The sequence below is a fragment of the Zalophus californianus genome, chromosome 6 (assembly GCF_009762305.2).
Source record: "Zalophus californianus isolate mZalCal1 chromosome 6, mZalCal1.pri.v2, whole genome shotgun sequence".
NCBI classification, from domain to species: Eukaryota; Metazoa; Chordata; class Mammalia; order Carnivora; family Otariidae; genus Zalophus; species Zalophus californianus.
The window spans coordinates 38,435,305-38,459,204 of NC_045600.1; the positions used below are offsets into that span (position 1 = coordinate 38,435,305).

A 23,900-nucleotide genomic window follows, 5' to 3' on the forward strand; every position below is an offset into this window, starting at 1 on the left:
ATACCACTCTAGATTGCTTTGGGTATTAAATGAGATAGTTCATGGCATAGATGTTCATGAAATGCCAACACGCACAGCGGTGTAGGCACCTGTAACAAATATAAGCACCTAGAACACACACTAAGGTCTCAACGAATAGTAGCTGCCATTCCTCTTCACCCGTCCCTTCTACCAAGTGGACACCACTCAGGCTCTAAGAATCCACCAGCTTTCTAAAGGCATTAACAGAGGCCTCTTCAGACCCTTGTCCTTTCTAGCTTTTTCGGCTGCACTTTGCCCTCTCCTCACCTAACCAGGGTCCCGGGGTCTCTTCCCCTAGTCCGGAATGTCACTGTAACTCAGAGCGCCACGGGGAACGCCATCCCAGGGGCCCAGTGTGCCTTCTCCTCTAGGCCAGTCTCCGGCTGCAGCTCAACAAACAGGCAGGCCACTGCTGCCAAGTACCGACTCGACACCCAGGAAAGGGAAAGAGAACTGAAGGACCTGGAACGGGTCAGGGCTGGCGGGGCTGCGCGGGACTGTGCCAGGCTGGCAGCGGGGCTGTGCAGGGGCTGGCGGGGGGCGGGGAGCGGGGGGGGGGTGGTGGGGGCTGGTGGCTCTGCGTGGGGGCCTGGTGGGGCTGCTTGGGGGCGGCTCGTGGGGCTGCTGGGGGTGCTGCGCGGCGGGGGGGAGGCTGGCGGGGCTGCGTGGGGGCCCGGCAGGGCTGCTGGGTGCTGCAAGGGGTGGGGGGAAGGCTGGCGGGGCTGCAGGGTGCTGCGCGGGGGTGGGGGAGCTGGCGGGGCTGCTTGGGGGGCTGGCGGGGCTGTGGGCTGTTCCCAGGGTGGGGGGAGGCTGGCAGGGCTGCAGGGTGCTGCGCGGGGGGCGGGGGGGGGGTAGCTGGCGGGGCTGCATGGGGCTGCAGCCTCCCACCCACCACGTGCGTGAAGCTAACTTCAGGGTCACTCTCTGGACTCATAGGTCCATGACAGAAAAACACAGATTCAGGCGGAGGAGCTTATATGGAAAAAAATCAAATGCCAAGACCTTCCTAAAAACAAGGGGGCTATGAGTTAAGCCAGAAGTAGAACTCAAGAGTTCTGACTCTGGAGGTGGCCGTGTAGTCGCCTGCCTGATAAAATTCTGAAAGATTCATTCCAGAGCCACATGACTTGCTATCTCATTTGTCTCATACACACACGCACGCACGCATGCACACACACACTCTCACAAACACACGCCTTTGCTAATATTTCCTGTAACAGCAGAGAGAGTAATATCCCGGTGCATTCAAGTTGCCAGGTGATTTTCAGAACCTATTTTAAGTATAACTTAAATATACTGAGAGCATCGTGTGGCAGCTGTGTAAGCGGACAGTGGTTAATATGCAAGATTACTGGACACCGTAACCTTGGGAAGTAGGATTTCTGCTTTGTTGACCAACATTTGAGGAGTGGCTTCTTCTGGAAGGCTGTGTCCCTGCCAGAACTCGAGGCACACTGCTTGGTGGACAAGCCTTGCAGGCTGACACCCTGGGGACAGTCCCCCCTCCCCCCCCAAAAGCCGGACAGGTAGAGGATGGGTGGCGGTAGAAATCCACAGCACTGGGCTTCTGTCCCTGTCAAGGAAGGGAGCATGCATTCTATGGCCCACCTGAATGCAGCGGACTGCAAACACAAAGGGGAGCATTCCCAAAAAGAGAGGCTCCCGCATGGCTTGTCTCTCTGACCTGGGGCTGGGTCCTGCAGATGACAGGCAGCTCTTGGGCACCAGGCACAGAGTGTCTTATGTCTTCCAAATGGAAATTTGTGCTTCAATAAACTGGGTCTCTGAACAAAGACTAAGGCATCTGACCAGTAACTTTGCTACTCCCCCTCCTGCTACTGCCCCGTCTTTGTTCTTCCCTCCTTCCACACTCAGCTGAGGCTCCAGGAGGAGAGCCAGTGGCCAGTGTCTGGAAGCTGGGAGCTGGGGGTGGTGGGGAGGGAGGCCTGGATTCCAGGCTGCAAATGCCAGGAGGCTCAGCTGCTGACACAGGAGTCAGCAATGACTGATGAAATGAGAGGGCTGTAAAGTGAATTTCACCTGGAAGAGTAGGGAAGGTGGTGCTCCCTCGGCCTGCACCCCACAGGGACCCTCCCCTCCCCCACCCCGGCTTAGTAATGACTCACTCCTCCCCACCCCCACTGTTAAAGAATTAGAGTCCCATGATCCAAATCAGCAAATAGAACAAAGATGAAAAAACATCCACCGTGTCACTACCTTCAAGCCATCCATGGCAGTTTATCTGGCATAATTTCCTTCCAGGCTTTTTTTTGGAGGAGCCAGGTTTGCCAATTCACCATCTTGGACAGAACGTGATGTGGATACACGCCATTGAGCCTCATAAATTCTGTATTATTTCCTGGGCTCTAACTTCCTAGTTCCACCATTTACTATTTCAGATTTTAAGCAAGTTACTCAACCCCTCGGTACTTTATCACTCGGCAAAAAGAAGATAATAATTGCACCTGTCCTAGAGGTTTGTTGTACAAAGTGCAAGTAGCAAATAACAGGTGTTAGATGCTTAAGACAGTCTCCGACACCATATCGTTTCACTGCAGAGTATTCGTTACTGCTTTACTGGATGAAAATCTCCATCCAATAATATATTACGTAAGTCAACTCCTGTTGCCGAATGCTGAAGTTGTTCCCAACATTTTCCTATTATAAATAGTACACTGAAAATTAAACATCTTTATGTATAACATTTATTTTATTCTTTAGGCTAGTTTCAGAAATAAAATCAAAAGATCCCAGAGTACAAACATTTTTATGAGTCTTGATCCAGATTATCAAATTATTCATAAACCATTAGGATTTATAATGCTATTGCAAATGTATGAGGGTGGCAATTTAATTACATATTTGCAAGTAACATGCATTATCATGAAAGAATTGGAGGCAATAATTTATGAGCTCATAATCCTAGGAAGCAAGCTTGATAAATTATCTACTAATTTGAAACGTATTTTTTGTTTTTGTTTTTGCCAAGCACAAGAGTGGCTCCAAAACTCCTACTTTTGGGGTATTGACTATACCCTCCATATGGGGTCTGTGCTGGCCCTGGGAAGCCCCAGGACATTTTTCTTTGGTGTAAAGGAGGAGGCAGTCATCACAGAAGTGAGTCTTACTCCCTTTTGAATAGTGCTGCACGTGTACAAAGCATTTCTGCATTCTCTCCTTTGGTCCTCACTACGATCCTGCTTTCATTTTAACCATGAGAACTTTAAAGCTCAAAAGAATTTTAAGGTAGGCTTGAGCCACTCCAAGGAAAACAAAGCTGGAAGAACTTGGGTCTTCCACGTCCAAGGGCAAATGCTGCTTCTATAGCAGCAGGTGGGAGGGGAGCCGAGGCAGACAGGAGGTGCTGAGGCAGAGGATGAATCAGGGACGTGTGCAATGATGGGTCAGGGCTGAGAGCCGGCTCCAGGGTCAACCTGACCCAGAGATGAACCTTGTCGCCCCTACTTACAGTCCAAGGGACCCTCCGCAAGTTACCCACTCCCTGTCTCTGGGCCCCAGAGACACTTCATTCCACAGGGCAGGACATGAGAGGAATAACAATTTTCTAAGGGTTTTTATAATGAGATGATACTTGGCAGATAGCTGGGTGTGACCCTAATACCTCACCTCGGCTCACTTCTAAATGCCGACCTTAACAGTTCAGCATAACACACGGATTAGCGACTGGTTTTAGAGGCCAAGGCCTGCCAAACTAAGTAGCTACAAAGTAATGTATCTGCTGTGATTCCTTGTAGTAGTTAACATTTTCTGTTCTGGCTAGTTTTTCAACAGCAAATGGGCACAGTCACTGGGGATTTCTGACAGATGGACAGATGCACAGCAAATAAATGCCATGCATATTATGAAGTCTGATACCTTGCAAGCTGCAGAGAAGGTATAAACTACAGCAAAATGAAAATTGCATCTCTCTAGCTCAGCAGGAGAAAAATTCACTTCGTTCTTTAGGGTGGTTCCCTCTACTTTATCATCTAGACTTAGGACAGGGGAAAATTCCTTTTATCCTTTGCTTTGGAGACATCTACTGCCAAACACAAATTCTAACTCCCAAAGTTGGTTCCAATCTCTGGTGGAGAAATAAAATCACCTTGCAGTACGGACTGCCACCTTGTGGCCACTCGTGAAACTACCGCTAGGGAAAAGACCCGCTCCAGTGCTTAACACATGCTGAACACTGTGGAAATTCCGTGTGGCCACCAATAATTTGTTATATTGTATCATATATTTTTCTAGAAAATTCTGCACTGTTTATGCTATTTTCATTGGGCTCTCAATCTGTTCCAAGTTTATTTCCTGTTCTACTCTACCATAACACAATCTAACTGTGTTGAGACCTCAGACTGTTCTATAGAATCATGGGGCTTTCCTTTGGAAGGTAAAAGTCCTCTGGAGTTCAGTGTGAGACACTTCCTTATTTGTTCACTAGATACCTTGAAACAACAGCCACTGCACAACCGGACTAAGTTCACTAATTGCCTGTCAACTGTCTGATTCAAAGGTTACCAGCCCGTAAAAATCATCTAACTTAATGTCACAGAAAACCATCCACTCTTTGGTTCAGGCCCTGGACAGATGATCTGAGTATAACCCTGTCTGGCTGTCTGATTCATGGTATGGGCCCGAGGCTCAACCTTGAAATGCAGGCAGACAACTGGTATCAACCGATGGTACCATCCTTCTTGACAAGGGTGTTTTCAAGCCTGAGCTGTCACCCTATTCCCCTCTGAGGTCTTAGCTGGATGAGAGAGGTGAGGATGGGGGAGGGCTTTTTGTAGGCAGAGCACAGGAAATAGAATTTTGAGGATTCTCCAGGAAGTGGCGAGGATGAGCTCCAAAGGAACCCTGGACCACAGAGATAGGCAGCCCAGAACCAGGTAAGGCAGCAGGGGCCGTGTGGGCTCCAGGGCCGTTGGAATGGACCACAGACCATGAGGTGAGGAGGATGTGGCCCTCTGGAGTCCAGCCTAGGAGGGGAAGGAGGAAGGAGTGCAGGGGCAACCGGGACCTATGAGGCTGTCAGCTGACGCCCCAGCTCCTTCCAATATGCTTGAGCGCCATGGGTGTGCGTGCCTCTGGTATATCCTCATGTCTCCCGGCTCCCAGCCTTCCCCGGCCCACCCCTTCTCCAGGCTGCACGTGGTCCTTAAGAGCACAGATTTGAACACAGGTGACCCTTAAACATCTGTGAATGCTCAGCCTCACTCAGTCAGAGGAATGCCAATGAGAACTCTGAAGAAACCATTTTTTAAATCTCCTGATCATCAACATGAGAGATTGCATGGCATGATGGGATAGTGGAGGAAAGAAGTCTCACCCATGGCTTGGAAATGTGAATTTAGAAATACGGCGAGCAAAAGAGAAGAGCCCGGGCTCTGCAGTCAGACCACCTGGGGTCCAAACCTCTGTCTCTTGGGAGTTAAGTTTCTTTAGGTCTCAGCCTCCTTATCTGGAAAATGTGAGTGGTCCTAACTTACTTCACAGGGCTCCTGGAAAGACTTAACGAGACAATGCTCAAAGACACTTAGAACAGTGCCTGGCACATAGGTGATAAAATGTTAGCCATCTTCCACTGCTATGGGGAAGAAGGCCGATTGGACTCAGTCACAACGCACACACCACTGGCCAAGCGACACCACTTCTAGTTGTGTGTCATATGGAAATAACAGAACAATATATAAAGATAAATGTACAAGGGGACTCAATGCAACGTTGACTGGAATAAAAGACTAGGTACAACCCAAATACATAACAATAGGAAACAAGTTAAATAAATTGTGCCATGGCCTTAAAATAGAATACTATGCATCTACTTTTAAAAATGAGGCAGCTAGATATGTACAAATATGACACAATCTCCAAGATACATTGTTACATTAAAAGAATAAGGTGTAGAATAGTGGGCAGAGTATGCTACCACCTGTGTTTAAAAAAAAAAAAAAACCCATAGATACTATGTGTTGTGGGTGTATACTTTCATGTGCAAAAAACTCCTTGAAAGGCAACACATGAAATTAGTAATAGTTGTTTCTTTCAGAGAAAGGATATGGCTATTTGGAGGATGCTCCTATTACCCACGGCAGAAAGTTAGCTTTTTTTATAGTTAAAAAATACAATCTGATATGTCATTCCTCTGCTTAAATTTCTTCCATTTGCTCTTAGGACTAAAATCTAAGGTCCTTAACAGAGCCTACAAGACCCTTCCAGGTGGGGCCCAGGTCACCTCTGCCCCAACCATTCTCTCCATGCCCCTCCCCAACCCCCATATTTCAAGCACGCTGAGCGGTATTCACACCTCTCGCTCTCACTAACCACTACTCCTGTCCAGGTGCTGTTCCCCTGGACAGCATGTTCACCTTCATTCTCTTTGCCTCAGCATTCTAACTCACCCTTCTGGTCCGAGCTTAGCTGTCACTTTCCCTAGAAATGCACTGCAGGATCCATGCTACAGCTGGGCTGTCCCTATTCTGCCCCCACCACACTTTCCACCGCCCTGGTGGTAGCAGAGACAAGGAGCGTATCCCAGGTTCTCTTTCTCAAAATGCCTTTTGACTTCAAGAAGGTTCTGAAATATCTGTGGCAGACCCTCTGGGTGCCCTCCCAAGAGCCGTCTTTCCTCTTTGTTGAGGACAGAAGCCAAGTTCCAAGTCCAATGCTAAAGAGACAGCAGAGTGCCATGCCCCAAGGGATGAGTCAAGGTTGGTGGAAGCCAATCAGGGTAAACCTGCTTATCTTGGCTAGATATTTGCTCTTCCAGCATCCTGTGCAGCTAAAGGTGAGCAGGTGACTCAACTCTAGAAAGATTTCTTGTCTCTTTGATAAAAGGAGAGCGGCCCACAAAGCCCTTGTGCCTCTGTCCTTGGGCTTCCTGCTTCGGATGCCATCACATGAGGTGTGATATTGAGGACTGTGGCAAATAACTTGAGACCCCATGGGGAAAAGATGCCCCATGTCACTGAGCAACTAACCCAACCCTAACATTGTCACTGCCAGACTTCAAGAAAAAAAGGGTTGTACTAATAAGCTAAACTCATCCTTTCCGTTTATCACGTGACACTTCGTTAGGTATTCTGTTAAGTGCAGCCAAAAGTATTCCTAATTGCACACCACGATAGAGTAGACAGACTTGAATCCCAGGATCAGTTCACAGAAATCAAACAAAGGGTCCCTGATTGAGGCAAGGAGCAATGCCTTGAGACCTGACAAATTAAGTTTCTCTCTCTGGACCTACCCTGAACTTTCATGCCCAGGTCATAACTAGCTCAGCACTTAGGGGTAGAGCCAAGGTTAAAGTCACCAAGATAAGCAGCCCATGACATTTACTCTGTTCTTAGACTTCTGTAACCTTCACACTGCTAGAGAAGACTTATGTATGAAGACATTTTCCACCCTCAAGATGATCCTTCTCTAGGACAACATGACAGTAAGCAGTTAGTTCACTGATTTCAACTTTCTCCCAGAGGTCATCAGAAGTTACTGGTACCTGAATAGAGAGCCCAGAAATGGACCCTCAACTCTATGGTCAACTAATCTTTGACAAAGCAGGAAAGAATGTCCAATGGAAAAAAGACAGTCTCTTCAACAAATGGTGTTGGGAAAATTGGACAGCCCCATGCAGAAGAATGAAACTGGACCATTTCCTTACACCACACACAAAAAAAGACTCCAAATGGTTGAAAGACCTAAACGTGAGACAGGAGTCCATCAAAATCCTAAAGGAGAACACAGGCAGCAACTTCTTCCTAGAAACATCGCCATAGGCAAGGGAAGCAAGGGCAAAAATGAACTATTGGGATTTCATCAAGATAAAAAGCTTTTGCACAGCAAAAGAAACAGTCCACAAAACCAAAAGACAACCGACAGAATGGGAGAAGATATTTGCAAATGACATAATCAGATAAAGGGCTAGTATCCAAAATCTATAAAGAACTTATCAAACTCAACACCCAAAGAACAAAGAATCCAATCAAGAAATGGGCAGAAGACATGAACAGACATTTTTCCAAAGAAGACATCCAAATGGCCAACAGACACATGAAAAAGTGCTCAACATCGCTCGGCATCAGGGAAATCCAAATCAAAACCTCAATGAGATACCACCTCATGCCAGTCAGAATGGCTAAAATTAACAAGTCAGGAAACGACAGATGTTGGTGGGGATGTGGAGAAAGGGGAACCCTCCTACACTGTTGGTGGGAATGCAAGCTGGTGCAGCCACTCTGGAAAACAGTATGGAGGTTCCTCAAACCGTTGAAAATAGAGCTACCATACGATCCAGCAATTATACTACTGGGTATTTACCACAAAAATATAAATGTAGGGATCCGAAGGGGTATGTGCACCCCAATGTTTATAGCAGCAATGTCCACAATAGCCAAACTGTGGAAAGACCCAAGATGCCCATCGACAGATGAATGGATAAAGAAGATGTGGTATATATACACAATGGAATATTATGCAGCCATCAAAAGGAATGAGATCTTGCCCTTTGCAACGACGTGGATGGAACTGGAGGGTGTTATGCTGAGTGAAACAAGTCAATCAGAGAAAGACAGGTATCATATGACCTCACTGATAGGAGGAATTCTTAATCTCAGGAAACAAACTGAGGGTTGCTGGAGGGGAGGGGGGTGAGGAGAAGGGTCGGCTGGGTGATAGACATTGGGGAGGGTATGTGCTATGGTGAGCGCTGTGAATTGTGCAAGACTGTTGAATCACAGATCTGTACTTCTGAAACAAATAATGCAACATATGTTAAGAAAAAAGAAAAAGAAGATAGCAGGAGGGGAAGAATAAAGGGGAGTAAGTCGGAGGGGGAGACGAACCATGAGAGATGATGGACTCTGAAAAAACTGAGGGTTCTAGAGGGGAGGGGGGTGGGGGGATGGGTTAGCCTGGTGATGGGTATTAAGGAGGGCACGTTCTGCGTGGAGCACTGGGGGTTATGCACCAACAATGAATCATGGAACATCCAAAACTAATGATGTCATGTATGGTGATTCACATCACAATAAAAAATTAAAATAAATAAATAAATAAATAAAATTAAAAAAAAAAAAAGAAGTTGTTACTGGTACCTCCATTTGGCCCTACAGCGAGAGTTCATCCCTCAAAAGTCTGATGCACTTCTTTATGAAATCTTCAACATCCTGTCACATCTGTTTAAGAAAGGAGGGCACTGAGGTGGTGAATTTGAGTCCTACTTACAGGTGTTTGAAAGCAGCAGAACAACTGTGTGAGGAAGGGGTGATTGCGAGCCAAGGAGAGGATCCTTTTTTCCGTCATGGTGCATTCCACATCATCATCCTGCAAGATCACGTCCTTCTTCAGCACCTTCACAGCATAGAGGTCTCCTGTTTCTTTTATTCTCGCAAGCATCACCTGTGGCAAAGCAGGAGAAGGAAGCACAGGCGTGAGAACTCTTGAGATTCTTAGGGTGTGGGAACACATGGGGCAGAATGGACCTGGCACTTGGAAAGTATGAGCATGAAACATACACGCATACTCAAACACATACATGCGGCATGCTTACTTTAACCCAGACACCTCAGAAGCCAGGACTCACCTTCCCGAAGCTCCCCTTCCCCAACACTCGGATGAACTCAAAGTTGTCGATACCAAGTCGGCTGGAAGAATCAACCCCGATCCCATTCCCTTCTTTGGTGTTTTCCCTGCCCTGTCTTCTTAGAGTTGACCTGGAAACCAGCTTCTGCAAAGAAAAGTAGGCAAACAGGGAGTCAGAAGTCACAGCATGGGCATGAAGCCTTTATGGATGGAGAAGACCTTATTAGCTGCCCCAACTCCGACACAACAGATGGGGAAAGATCAATTCAGCTGGACATGTGATCAAGTTCTGCCATGCAAAACTACACAGTACCAGCTCCTCATCTGTGCTTACTGTATTTGGAAAAGAATCATTTTAAAATATATCCCAGCCACCGAGAGTTTAACTCAAATGGGAATGTATAAAACACCAACGCCTTAGTCTGGTCCCTCCAGTGGCTTGGGGTGGCTTTCCACAGGATGGTCAGATTCCAAGAGCGCCACCTGGTGTCCACTTCGTTCAAAGAGCGGTTTTCGCATCTGCTCAAAGGATCCATACCAGGATGTGAATGAACGAAGCAGTATTTATTACACAATATTTAAAATTATATAAGAGAAATAAAAATTAATATAAAAACTAGAGTAATGAACAAATGTATGGAGGATAAAATTTTAAATACTTCTAATCTTATGAGGTCCCCCTCAAAAAATAAAAAATAAAAGCCATTACATATACACACATATCTATCTTTACACTTGATTTTTAAAAATATAATAAAATTGTAATTTCATAACACACATTTTTATTTAACACTTTGTCATATGTAATTTCCATATCCTTCAAGAACATGAGTGTTAAGGGCTGCCCAATATTGTTTTATGGTTATACCACAGTTTATTCATTAATTCCCCTGCTTATTGGAAACAGGTTATCTCCCATCTTCTGCCAGTTTAAATAACAGCATCATGAACATCCTTGCATGCTAATCTTCAAAGCAGGGTGATTAAGAATCTAGGCTCTCAAGGAAGCTGCCTGGATTCAAATCACAGCTCAGTAACCTAATCCTGTAACTCTGGGTAAGTTACCTACCCATCATCTCTATGCCTCAGTTTCTCCTAACAAAGAGGATGGGATAGCACCTGCCACACAAGTCATTATGAGGAATGAATAAAAGCACATAAAGCACTTAGATTGGTGCCTGGCACATTCAATACACATGAACTGAGCTGCTGTCATCATCATGATCATGAGCATCATCTATTTTCTTACGATAACTTTCTGGAAATGCAATCTTTTGGGCCAAAATGTAAATCTTGAAGACTCTTGATACACAGTCTGCTGGCCCTCTAGGGAAGTTGACCACCAGCACAATGAGAGCTCCAGCCTCACCATACTGAACCGGAAGGAGGCGAGGCCTCCTCCGTGGGTAACCGCATCTCACTGGTCCAAGCCCAGCCACAGCGAGGGAGCTCTCTGACGGCAAGATGACTTGCAGATGTCCACCTTGGGACATTTATAAGACAAGCTACCCCTGGGCAACAGGTCAAAAGTCCAACGTTCTGAAGTTCTTGACCTATTTAGCTGAAAAGCCCCAGCTTATCTGGAAGAACTTCTAAGTAATATTTTCAAACAAACAACAACTGTGCAATTGCTTGAAGCTACAAGGCTTTGACATACTCAACCCAATAAAACAGTGATTACAGATATAAAATGGATCACCTTAAAAAATCCAGTTGTTTTTAGTAGTTTCTCCCTCCAGATCTCCGATCATAAATATTTCAAAGATAGAAAAACTTTACTAGCTTGAATCTCACTTCCTCCACTTAAATACTTCCCCTGGTTGGGCTAGAAAACTTTAAGCCAGTATTTCTCAATCTTTTTTTTTTTTTGTAACCCATTCTTCTCTTTTGCTAGACTCAAGATTCTGTTTCATGTTCTGCTGTCAAATGACAGGTAATTTTGGCTTTTCCATTTTTAAATATCATAACATTAAAGATTATTGGCTCAAGTGACAAATGACAAGTGGCATTGTCCATTCTAGAGCTTGTGCCACATGGTCTATCTTATTCCCATGACATTTTAGGAGCCCTGGTGCAGGCTGAAATCCTTAATCCGTGCCCTTTGGGAGCAGCCGTCCCACGCACTAGAAATCCCCTTCCTGGCATCAGCATCCTGCCTTTCTGTCCATGCTTAGACATTAGACTTTGCTGATGCTTCCCTGAAATAAGGGAATACAATTTCAGTCCAAATCCCTAATCAGCCAGTAATAAGGAAATGGGGTGGTGAGTACGGACATTTTCCGGATGACCAAGAACTTGACAGTGATTGCGCTTCCCTAAGTACCCAGAGATATTTAACAGTTAAGTCTAGTATTTTCCTAAGTCGGATATGAAGCTACACCTTTCAGAAACCACAACAGGAGCCGTGGCTCTTTCCCAGCCCGGAAGGCAGCAATAGGACGCGGGCCTGGGAAGTGGTCGAGGTTCTAACGGTCAACAGCGAGTGGAGGTCACTCAGGGAGGCTGCGAGACAAAACATGCGCAAAGCAAAGGACAACTCCACCCACTCCCAGGAGCCGAGAGGAAGGAACTCCTGTTTGTCGCTGAACTTGAGAGATAAATTCACAATCCATAAACAAAAACTGCAGAACAGTGAGACTCCAGAGCTGGGGAGAATCTCAGAGATCCTCATGTTCAACCCCGTTAGAGTGGAGGGAGCTGAGGCCCGTAGCTGCTGGTCATCTCAGCTGCTGGGTAACCCAGGGCCCTGGAATCCAGAGCTTCACCACACCACACTGACAGGAAGCTGATTTAAAAAAAAAAAAAAAAAAAAAAAAATCCCCCTTCTGCTTCCTGCTACATCTGCATGCTTGTTATTTCTTGTCATATAATTGTATAAAGAATCTTTTTTGTGGAACAAAATGGTCTTAAAAAATACAATAAATCTGTTTATTGTGTTTGCTGAGATGAGGAGCTTTGCTTATGCCGCAGGCACTCATTCGGACTCATCCCATCTGAACAACTTCTAAACTACAATACATCGAAGAAAGCCAAGTCTCACCGAGGTTGGAGAAATATTTCCGGGCTGGAGGCCCATCCCGGCCAGGGTCTTGGCGAGCTCCACCGCGTTGACCCCACAGTTCGGGGCTACATTTGCCTGACATCGGATGTGGACGTTCATCTTACAGACTGGAGGGGGGAAGAGAAGGGAGTCCACGTTCAGGAAGGAGCCAAGTCAACATATGCTGCAAAAAAGAGCTTTAATCACCTGAAAGACTATGACAGGGGAATGATCCAGGCTTGGATGCACTCAAAGCAAACCCTGACATTTGTCTCATTGCTGCTTTATGCAGTAGCAGCACGGAGCCTGGCATACTGACGAATAATACATTTCAAATCCACTTTTTTCCCTGTTGACTTGATGAAAGGCATTCACCTAAATCATGTGTAATAGTCATTGCCGACTTAACAGCATGATTCAATATAGAAATCAAAACGTTCATCACGGCGACATTTCAGTCAATTAAACTAACAAGGAAGCATGTCAGCTGACTGTATGCTTTTCCTTGTATCACTCAAGAAAAGGTAGCCATCTAAATACCACACAGAAATCGCTGTTCAAACAGGATGGAGATGGTGTTTCTGAGAGAAAAACCTCTAAGTGAAGCTTGCTTTCTGAGTATTGTTGTGGTTGGGGTGCCCTCCCAGCCCAGGGCACAGCATCCTGTGGGGCTGTGGGTCTCAGTGTTTGCAGCCTGTGGTTTGAACTACTTCATGGGGGAGAAAAGCGAGGTTTTTTTTCTTTAAAGGTCAAAGTAAATGGCAGTTGGAAGAGGAGAAGCAAGCTACATTCCTGGTGCATAGGAAATGGACTTGGGATGATGAAGGGACCCAGGGTTTAATCAGCAGGAAGTTCTGACGCAGTTTCTTAACATGGGCCCTGCTGATGGGAGGAAGAGATGAAACAGCAGGCAACAAATTCCTATATCTGGAGTGTCAACCCGTCTCTGGAAGCATGCCTGGATCCAGGTTTGGGGGGGTGGGAGGGGTCTGAATGTATGTGATTTAGGGTGCCCTCTTTAAGAAAAAGAATATCCAATCAAAAGGAGAGCTCTGGAAGGTGCTCTTGCAAGGGAGGGACCCTGAGGCTGAAGCTTCAGTAGCTCCTCATGGGAAATCCCCCTCCCTCAGGAAGATGGGTACAGAGACACACAAGCCTGCAGTGCCCTTGCTAAAGTACCAGTGACAAAAAAAAGCAAAAAGTACAGGAGGTAGATCACTGTCTGTGTGCGACCCCCAGGCCACGAGGGATAAGAACAATGTGGGGGAGACCTATGCACGGTTCTGCATGTTGGCAACAACTATACAAAAGCAGAAAGTGGCCTCTGCGATGCAACCCACGCCCAGGGGAGACCATCCAGCTTAAGGTCAAGCGGTGCCTGAACCAAAGCTATGCACAAGCTGGTTGCTGTTTGGATTGAAAAAGAATTACTCCATGTGTCTAGGAAAAAACAATTAGTAAATGATGTTCTCGAGAGATGAGTTTGCCCTTCTTAAAGACAAGTGGCTAGTCCCTTTTTGTCAGCAGAAGCAGGCTTGGTAAGGGCAGGCAGTTGATGGACGTTGTCCAGCTGCATGGACATCAACTCTGCCTCCCGCAGTGAGTCAGGATTTATCTAAAGCTTCAGGCTGAAATTCGCGTGTATTTCTGCAGGGAACCGTGCCCCAAGACAGCCAGATTGTTACAGCAACACCCCATGGGAGAAGACTCAGCAACTCCCCAGCTCCAAACAGGACGGGAATCACCCCTTACTCTCAGACCCTCTGCTAAGGCGAAAGCTCCAAACTCAGGCTGCCCTGGGCACAGTTAGTGACGTGCAAGTCCATGGCCAGAGGTGAAACATCCTTCACCCCACCTACCTCTCCAATCTCTGGCGGTCTCTTTGAGAAGACCCAGGGCAGCTCTCATTGAGCTTTGACTCCATTCCTGCTTATTTCTGGTGAGGTCACCAGACCCACTCTCCTGCCAGTTCTTACTCATAACCAAAGCCTCTCTCTTGGCCACCTCACCTCCTACCACCTTCCATTTCTGACCAAGATCCCATTTTTCCCTCTTGCAAATACCTATGAAAATACACAGCAACTAGCAGGCCCTTAGCACTAAGCAGCTGACAGCTAGCTAGATAGAACACTGAATTTAACAACTGACTGGATCTACAGTTAGGAAATCTTTGGACCAGATGCGGCTCTCCTTATATGCCTGACGAGGGGAACACATACACCTAGAACTATGAAGATCTCATTTACAAAGTGCTTATAACCATCGGTCCTGGGTCAGAAGCTGAGCCTACAGAACTCCGAAAGCTTGCAGCGCGTTGTTCTCGTGAAATGGGTACCCAGCACCCCAGCATCTCACTTTTACACTGAAGTCCTTGTCGCATGATGCCCCAGAGTAGCGAGCCACAGTGATCGCAGAAGGTTGGCACTTTGTAGTTGTGGATGCTGAACTTGTGCGGGATGTTGATTCCGAACCTCTGTTCAGCAATCTATAAAAAAAGCAGAAGGACAAGAGCTAGGATGCCGTGCCAGCATCTTTTGTAGAAACTGTAACAGGAGCCCCCCCAAACGCAACATGTTACCATGACACCTGAGCCGGGGAGATTATTTCACTGTACTCAGGCTTTCCTCACCAGGCTGAGCACATTTTCTAATCAACAAGACTAAAAAGAAAGGGTGTAGTGGGCATTAGATCGTTCACCATTTTGGGAGATAAATAGGAATGAAAACCTTTTTATCATCGTTTATATTCAGGCTGTATTTCCTCTCCCTGCCAACTCCCTCATGCCCATGTCTATTTCCTAAACGCTTTTAACTTCAGGATTAAACAGGTCTCTTATAGACCATATAGGTCTGTAAGACTGTTAGCACAGGCTTTTCCAGATATCATGTCGGTGGGGGCCTGGGGGAGAAGGTGGCACCCAGGGAGCACGGAACCACAGAAGGAATTCACTCCAAAGTGACATCCTAGCAGCTTACTCAGCCCTCCCGGGCTGTGCCTGCCATTTGCATCTTACAGTCTGAGGGCACGGGTCCTGCATTCATCTCACAAACTGTTTCCAACAAATAATTAGAGTAGGTATATGCGCTACAGTCTACGTCACCATTTGAGGTGACAACAGATCCACGCGGGACAAGGAGTGGGGTAGTTATGACTCCTCTTGGAATTTTGCTGATCTCTTTCTCATAAAGAAAGAGAAAGTGGCTCGTACCTCTGCAAGAACTCTTTAGCAATCCTTTCTGTGTACTGTAAGCAATCGCTGAGCTCAAAGTCAGACTCCCCGATGCATCTGTAAACCCGCGGCTCATTGTCAGCAGTACTCCAGCTGCTTTCTATCTCCACAATTTAGAATGTGCCCACCCCAGCTGAATGCAGTGCCAGTGACGAGAATGAGATTCAAGCATTTATACATAGCAATGCCTCCTCCTGGAAATTTTGGAAGACACTGGAGAAGGCTAATAGTCACCTTATTAAGGAAGCACAATTTACAGTTAACAAATACTTGTCACATCAATTCTATCTTGTGGAAGCCTCACAAAAAAAGCACGTGAAGGAAATATGAATCCCATTTTAAGACTGAGGCTGAAAAAAAGAAAAAGACTCAGGCTGACAGAGAAGCTAGCTAGCAGAGGCTGGATTCTGCATTCAAATCCTAGTCATTCGATGCCAAACTCAGGGACGTTTTCAGTCTTGCAAAACTCTCTCCAAATTAGAAAAACTGATAGTGAGAGCTTGTAACCAGCTGATCATTCATGGGATCAACTCAAGGACAGGTCATGCTATAGAAATAAAAACAGCATACTATAAAAAGGAGAGAAAATTCAATTCTGATACCACCATTCACTTCAAGGAGTGCAGAAGGGAGGTGGAAAGGGGATGGAGCAAGAAAAGAGAGAGAGAGAAGTGCGCACATGAGCTTATGCAGGCCCTTAATTAGCAAATTTCTATCTTCTTACCTTTGAATCCATTTTGTTAATATTGTTCTGGCAAGTGCAGGCTGTAACAATCAGATGATGGCAGCGCTTATGGACGACACAGGTGCACACTAGGGAATCAAATGCATGATTATACATTTCTAGGAGGCTCACAGTCTGCTGTTCTAGTAGAGTCAACAAGGGCTGCTCCATGCCAAGGTGACTTGATTTGGGTGTCTGGCCCACACGATGGCATCCAATGCACCCATCCTTCCCACGGTCATTACCATCACCCTAACTCATGCCTTTGCTCACACCCACACTATTCACACTCAAGTCTTGAGCCCACTTCATCCTTCCTGGCTTTCCCCCTGCCTGCACCCACCTCCACAGGAATCCTCCTCTCTTGGTGTAATTCTGGTCACCTTGCCCCAAGATCTAAACCTTCAATGGCATCTCACTGCCAATGAGTCAGGTTCAAATTTCCCAGCCAGGTTTCAGGCCCTCCAGAAGCTACCCCCAGCTTACCTGTTACCTTTCTTCGAGGGGAGCTCTTTGTTCCAACAAAAACTAGACTGGTTGCTCTTCCTGGAGGAAGCCTTCACCCTCGCCCACACATTGACCATATCTTGCTCAATCCCTAGAAGATCCTTGTTGCCTATCACCTAACTACATCTTAAGTTTATAATAAGACACAACTTGAGAAATGTCTCTTCCATGAAAATATATGACCCCTGGCTCCCCTTCTAGATTAAACCATCTCTCTCCTTGGATTTGGATCTCTTACAACTCTCAGCCTACCCCCTGGAGGAGGCACTGCTATGTATAAATGCTTTCAAACCTTCCACAGTAGCCTCTAATGCCCTCAGAATTCCCAGGCAGCATGATGCCTTGAACAAGATAGGTACTCATTACATTTTTGCAGAATGACTCAATCGTTTGAATACTTAGAACTTCCAAATAACATTTTTCCCCCATTTTCATCTGGATAACTGACATAGTGCAGACACAGTCCAGTTTACCATTAAAAGGTGAACAAGTATAATGAAGCAGTATGAAAGTATATGTTATTTTTAAGATCTTTCAAGACATGTGGAGGTTTTTAAGATTAACTACATAAACACGAATGACATGTTAGCAAATAGTAATATATTTTAAAACAAATCTAGCTAGCATCAGACTGAATTTGAAGGAGAACCAAATTGAAAGTTCCCAGAGAATCAGTCATTTTATATGAGGGAAACTCAAAACCATCCCTCACACAGAAAAACCTTATATTCTGAAGCATCTGAGGTTTGCTTGTTTTTTCCATTTGCTTGGCTAGAGCTTTATCAATTTTATTGATCTTTTTAAAGAACCAGCTTTTTATTTGGTGGATTTTCTCTATTGTTTTCCTAATTTCAATTTTATGGATTTATGCTTTAATTCTATTTCTTTTCTTCTGCTCCCTTTAAGCTTCTCTCCTTTTTCTAGTTTCCTTAAAGATGAAAACTGAGATTACTGATTTTAGATCCTTCTTTTCTAATATATGCATTTAATGCTATAAATTTTCCTGTGAGTACTGCCTTTGCTGAATCCCACAAATTTTGATAAGATGTATTTTCATTTTCATTTGGTCTGAAATATTTATTATTTTCTCTTGAGTCTTCTTTTACCCATGTGTTATTTCAAATGTGTTGTTTAATCTCTAAATATTTGGGGGGCTTTCCAGCTATCTTTCTGTTATTCATATGTAGTTGAATTCCACTGTGGTCTGAAAAGATACTTTTTATGATTTCTATTATTTTTTATGATTTCTATTCTTTTAAATTTGTTAAGGCTTATTTCACATGCCAGAATGTGGTCTACCTTGATAAATATTCCTTGTGAGCTTGAGAAGGATGTATATCCTGCTATGGCTAAGTGGAGTAGTCTATAAATGTCAACTTGATCAAACTGTGGATATCCTTACAGATTTTCTGCCTGCTGGACCTATCAGTTACTAAGATATTGAAGTCTCCAACTATAACAGTGGATTTGTCTGTATATCCTTGCAGTTCTATCAGTTTTTGCCTCATGTATTTTGATGCCCCGTTGTTAGGTGCCTACATGTTAAGGATCATTAGGTCTTCTTGAAAAACTGACCCCTTTATCATTACATAATGCCTCTCCTTAGACCTGATAATTATCTTTGTTCTGAAGTCTGCCTTGTCTATTCGGTTTTGATTAGCATTGGCATGGTGTATACCCTTCTCAACCTGGGTAGTTGGTTTTATGTCCCTTAACAAGATGTGAACATATCCTGACCAAGGTTCTTTCTTGTTCTTTCAACAACAGGTGGCCCACTGAAAATCAGCCCATCAAACATCCTGGCACTATGCATAAGATGGACCAGGGTTGACCACAAGGCATGTCCCTGTGCTGGACAGGTGCTAAAAAGTGACATCAACTCTCACCTGTGAACTATGTTCTCATTTGGGGCTGACATTAATAGCATAAAGGTCAATTACTGTTGTCATATTGATGATACATTCTTTTTCTAAATTTGAGAACTCAGTAGAATTGCTCATACATGTTAAAATGAAAATTATATCCAAGAGTATGTCCTATTCCATTCTAAGGGAAATAATGTTCTGCCTCACCTTCTCCAGAAGAGAAGGCAGGATTTCCTTATTGACATGGAGGCTACCACTCCAGGACATGTAAGTGCTATTTTACCAATCATCTGTAGAGTGCACATCAAGAAGACAGGTACCCTATGTATAAACTGTGTGATGATGCTCAAACCAACAACAAGGGTAGCCCAAATAAAAGACAAACCAATCCAGTCTAGTTAAGTCTGAGTAAGAGCCTTCTTTCACTCCTCCCATTTGGAACACTAGTAAATTGGTTTTATCTTAGAATTGTGAAAATCAAAATAAATTTAACACATAATAACTACAAGATCATTAACAGATTAACTTTGAACATTTCTCACATTTTTTTAAATTAGAAAATCAAAAAGCAACTGAGATAATAGCTTCTATTCCCTATGCAGGTTAAGAGACAACACTGTGCCATTTCTCACCCCTATTAACAACGGGGTTGTAAAAGATAAAAATTTAGCTTCAAGATTTATAGGTACTGCTCACACAATGGCGTAACCTTTCACTATTTTCATGTTATTGCAGAAACAAAACTTTAAACAATTAAACTTTATTAGGTAACTCGGCTTTAGAAATAAAAATGTCTCCTCTATGCTGCCTAAAACGTAGCCAAAATTTAAACCACAACTAATAAAGTTGCAATTCTATAGGGGTCTCATTTGACTTGCAGAGTTATTTATCACAATATTAATGAAATGTATCCTGTGTCTTCTTAGGGAACAATATTAAACATAGTTTTTAAAATGTTTTCTTACCTTGACATTGATAACCTTGTTTCCCAAATACTCCCCTGTTCAAGACAATAGAGAAAAAGTTATCATCAGTCTATTTCAGCAACAATGCTCCTACAATCATAGTACTTAAGGAAAACAAATGTATGCCATCCTCTGCACCTTTATGAAAAACATAATTTCAGAGAAGAAGCAAAGATGAAGTGATATCTGAGCCCCTGTTTGTTACCACAAGACACAGAGGAAGTCACCTGATGATCAGAATCCTCTAGTGATATACACAGGTGGGTACTGGTGATCCTCGTTCTACCCACCTTGCTCTGTGGCAAACACCAGGTCCTCATCTGGTCATGTGACTGAGCCTCAGCCTGAAGGGTCACTCCACCACCTTTGCTGGCCTCACTCACATACACATAAAGATGTGCAGGTAGTGAAGTAAACAGATGAGTCCACCGCAGCCGCCTGGCCTGAGGCACCCTCCCTCTTCCCTGTGCCTCCATCACCCCTGGAGTCCAGGGGGTAGGGCAGAAATGCAACCACAAGATGCCTGTCAAGCCCACAGCTATCATCTTGGTCTCTCCCTAGTATGTTCTCTGGGCGATGATGACATTATCCTCATTCTCATTTAACACAGGCCACATTTTATTAAGCCCGGAGGAGGCTGTGCCAGGCACTGAGCCAAGCTGCTGTCGTTCAGCATCTCACCGAATCCTCACAAAAGTCATGTGGGGTAGCACGCATAAGAGGAAGGCTCAGAGCACAGACTCTGAAACCAGATGGCCTGGGCATGATTTGGGGCACATCACTAATTCCTTTGAGCCATAGCTTCTTCATCTATAGAGGGAAATAATGACCACAGTACCTACTTCATAGGGTTGTGATGAAGATAGAGAGAGGTGATAATGTAAAACGCTTAGGAAAGTGCCTAGAACTTTAAGTTCTACATAAAACTTTGATATAAGCAAAATAAAATTATCTTTATTTTACAAATAAGGAGACACTGATGGACTATATAATTTATTTAGGTTCACACATCTAGTTGGTGATGAGATTGAATGCCAGAGTCCATATTGTTAACCATATATATGTAACACATACATTAATACTGTGTCTGTGTGTGTGTGTGCCTGTGTGTGTGCGCAAAAGAGAGAGAGAGAGAGAACGAGCGCAGGAAAGTGAAGGCTGGTTGAGTGGGAGTTGTTTCCTTGGTGGAAAAAATTTAGTGAAATGATCAAACAACTTTCCACTGAGAACGTTGGTTGAGGTAACGGGTTGTCACCACAAATGCCCACAGGGCAGGCAGGTCACATAGAGGAGGTAAGCAGAATGGTGTGACTTGAAATAAAGAGCAGCAGACCTTTCAAGTCAGGAAAACCACAAGGAGAGAAGTGGACGGCAACTAACTAGACAGTACAGATGACCACAAGGGTAAAAAATGGGCTCAAAGATGCCAGAGCTTTTCCATTGTTCAATAGAAAATTCAGCAGGAAGGGCGCCTGGGTGGCTCAGTTGGTTAAGCGACTGCCTTCGGCTCAGGTCATGATCCTGGAGTCCCGGGATCGAGTCCCGCATCGGGCTCCCTGCTCAGCAGGGAGTCTGCTTCTCCCTCTAACCCTCTTCCCTCTCGAGTTCTCTATCTCTCATTCTCTCTCTCTCAAATAAGTAAATAAAATCTTTTAAAAAAAAAAAAAAAAAAAAAAAAAGAAAATTCAGCAGGAACTTGTTTCTGAAGACTAGAGTTGTGATGGCATATTTATCGGCATACTGACAGCCAGTTTAGGGTCGTTGGTTTAGACAAGATTCTATTCTTAATTTAAAATGCCAGAAACACTAACCCCGGATTCTGACTGCTAAAAGGTAGCAGGTACTTTTAAGCCAAAGTAATGACAAAAAAAAAAACAAACTCATTGATCAATACTCAAAAAAAGTTACTCTGAGCCAAGTGCTTTTGACTTAAACAAAATGACTAAAGTTTGCAATAAAAACAAGGATTTCCTTTTATGCTTTAGATACTAAACTGTCTTTTCTCCCTCAGAGATGGGTATGGATGGGTATGTATGGGTACATGTTTGGGGTAATGAGGGGGCATTTCCTTCTTCTCTTTCCAACATTAAATGTGTTTAATGTTGGCTGTAAATGAAGGTAACTATTAACTTAAATTTATTTCACATTGTAGATTTGCCACTGAGGTTTCAGCTTCAGTCATGTGTATAGTAAAATATTGCCCCAATTCATCTAGAAGTTCTCAACTATTAATTATCTCAATTCCTAAATGCCAAGGATTATAGCATGTAATCGCTCAAAGTTTTACCTTTGGCCACATAACATAAGGCTGAAGATTACTGTGTGCTTACTTTACTTACAACAACTAATTTCTTTTTTTTTTTTATAGAAAAATCCTTTAATCAAAACAAGTTGACAATGTTGACACTTATGGCTTAACTAGAATAAGCCTGTCCAAATTTAAATTGTATTAAGGACCAGATATAATGTGGTATCAATAGTTCCCTCAAAACAGTAGGTCCCAGTTCCATTGTAAGACCTCTCAAAAAGCAAAACTCCAATTACTGAAATAATTCAAACTATTCATTTATAGATGAAAACCATCATCGATCTGAGAGGTAAAAACATACAATGCATGTCACATGCAAACACTGGTATTAAGCCTGTTCTCCGTATTCATATTTTCAAAACATGGTAAGTCTTTTAGCTACTGAAACCACCAACTGACCTAATAATCAAAATATCTTAAAAATGCTGTTAAGTTACCCTTAAATTTTGTTAACCTTGGTTTACCCTGATTTAGTCCATATATATGAATATACAGACTACCAAAGTACTCCTTTACTTTATCTAACTGCCTGAGTGCAACATATATTTTCTACTTACAATTCTGTCACATGGAGGATCTCTAAGAATCCCCTTCTGACAGAGCCATGTCTTCAAACAGGTTAGTTTTTCTTATATAGCATTTACTTCTACTATTTACTGCATAAGAATCATGGAATTTTTTTTCCCAATTAAAAAAATACTTAGTGACTTCCTTAATGAGTGTGACTTTTTAAAAATTCAGAAATGCGAGACAGTTCTCAAAACTAAACTTTTACCATTTCGTTTTTAGTTTCAGCTACTAGCGCCTGTAAAGGATCTCAGATGACAACAACTGATTTCTATAAATCATCATTTGAGTCATACTTTTTTAAAGCAATACTGTTGTTTTTTCTCTCTTACTCAGTGGCCGATTATTCAATTTATTGATTATCTATATATTGATTGGTTAGCCTCCCTAATTAGTGCTTTATAGCCAGTTCATGATTCATTATTAGCACCTTTCCCCAAATGACTGGAAAAAGAAATAACATGTAAACCTTGGATCCGTAAATTGTTTAGATTTTTTTCATTGGGAATTCAAATTACTGGGTCAACATATTAGAATAAAAGGCAAAAATCAGATCCTAAAACAACTCTTCAGAATTATGCTTCCTTCTGAAACCACACACAACCAGAGGAGGACTTGATTATAGAAAGAAACTACAAGGAAGAGAAAAGCCAAGGAACCTCTTACCAGATAAACTCCCTACAGTGAGAGCAGTAGGTGGGCTGCCTCAGGTATGTGGCCATAAACTTGTGTCCATTGATCTGGTGGACTCGCCTTCGCATAGCCCTTTGGCGCTTCCTGGTAAAATGTTTGAAGATTCGGTCTCTCTGGAGAGTGGCTGTACAACAAAAGAAAGGAAAAAAGAATAATGTGCACTGAAGCTAGCCTTATCTAATGTATGAGAAAGTGTCATAGCTCAAATACTCTCCAAATTGTTTCTTCTTTCTTTAAGATGCAAAACACCCCACAACCTCATCATGCTTCCTAATGACCTTAGGACTTAGTTTGAGAGGGTTGGATCTAAGTGAACTCTGAGATTCCCCACTGCCTGATTATAGCTGGCTATCTTGGACCAGTCTCCCCAGCACAGACCATGGGTCCCCCGGGGTTCTAAAG

At 43.8% G+C, this 23,900-nt stretch overlaps 1 protein-coding gene across 3 annotated transcripts in view; it reads right to left on the reverse strand.

Moving 5' to 3' along the window:
* Positions 1-23,900, reverse strand: part of PRKCH (protein kinase C eta) — a 222,938-nt gene that overhangs the window by 82,334 nt on the left and 116,704 nt on the right. For all 3 annotated transcript variants that reach the window (XM_027570953.2, XM_027570955.2, XM_027570954.2), the window contains 7 exons: positions 23,472-23,622; positions 19,931-19,965; positions 16,594-16,682; positions 14,996-15,125; positions 12,641-12,768; positions 9,602-9,745; positions 9,244-9,417 (listed from right to left, as the gene is read on the reverse strand). In XM_027570953.2, coding sequence (XP_027426754.1) covers positions 9,244-9,417; positions 9,602-9,745; positions 12,641-12,768; positions 14,996-15,125; positions 16,594-16,682; positions 19,931-19,965; positions 23,472-23,622 — 851 coding nt within the window. The remainder of the gene's footprint in view (positions 1-9,243; positions 9,418-9,601; positions 9,746-12,640; positions 12,769-14,995; positions 15,126-16,593; positions 16,683-19,930; positions 19,966-23,471; positions 23,623-23,900) is intronic.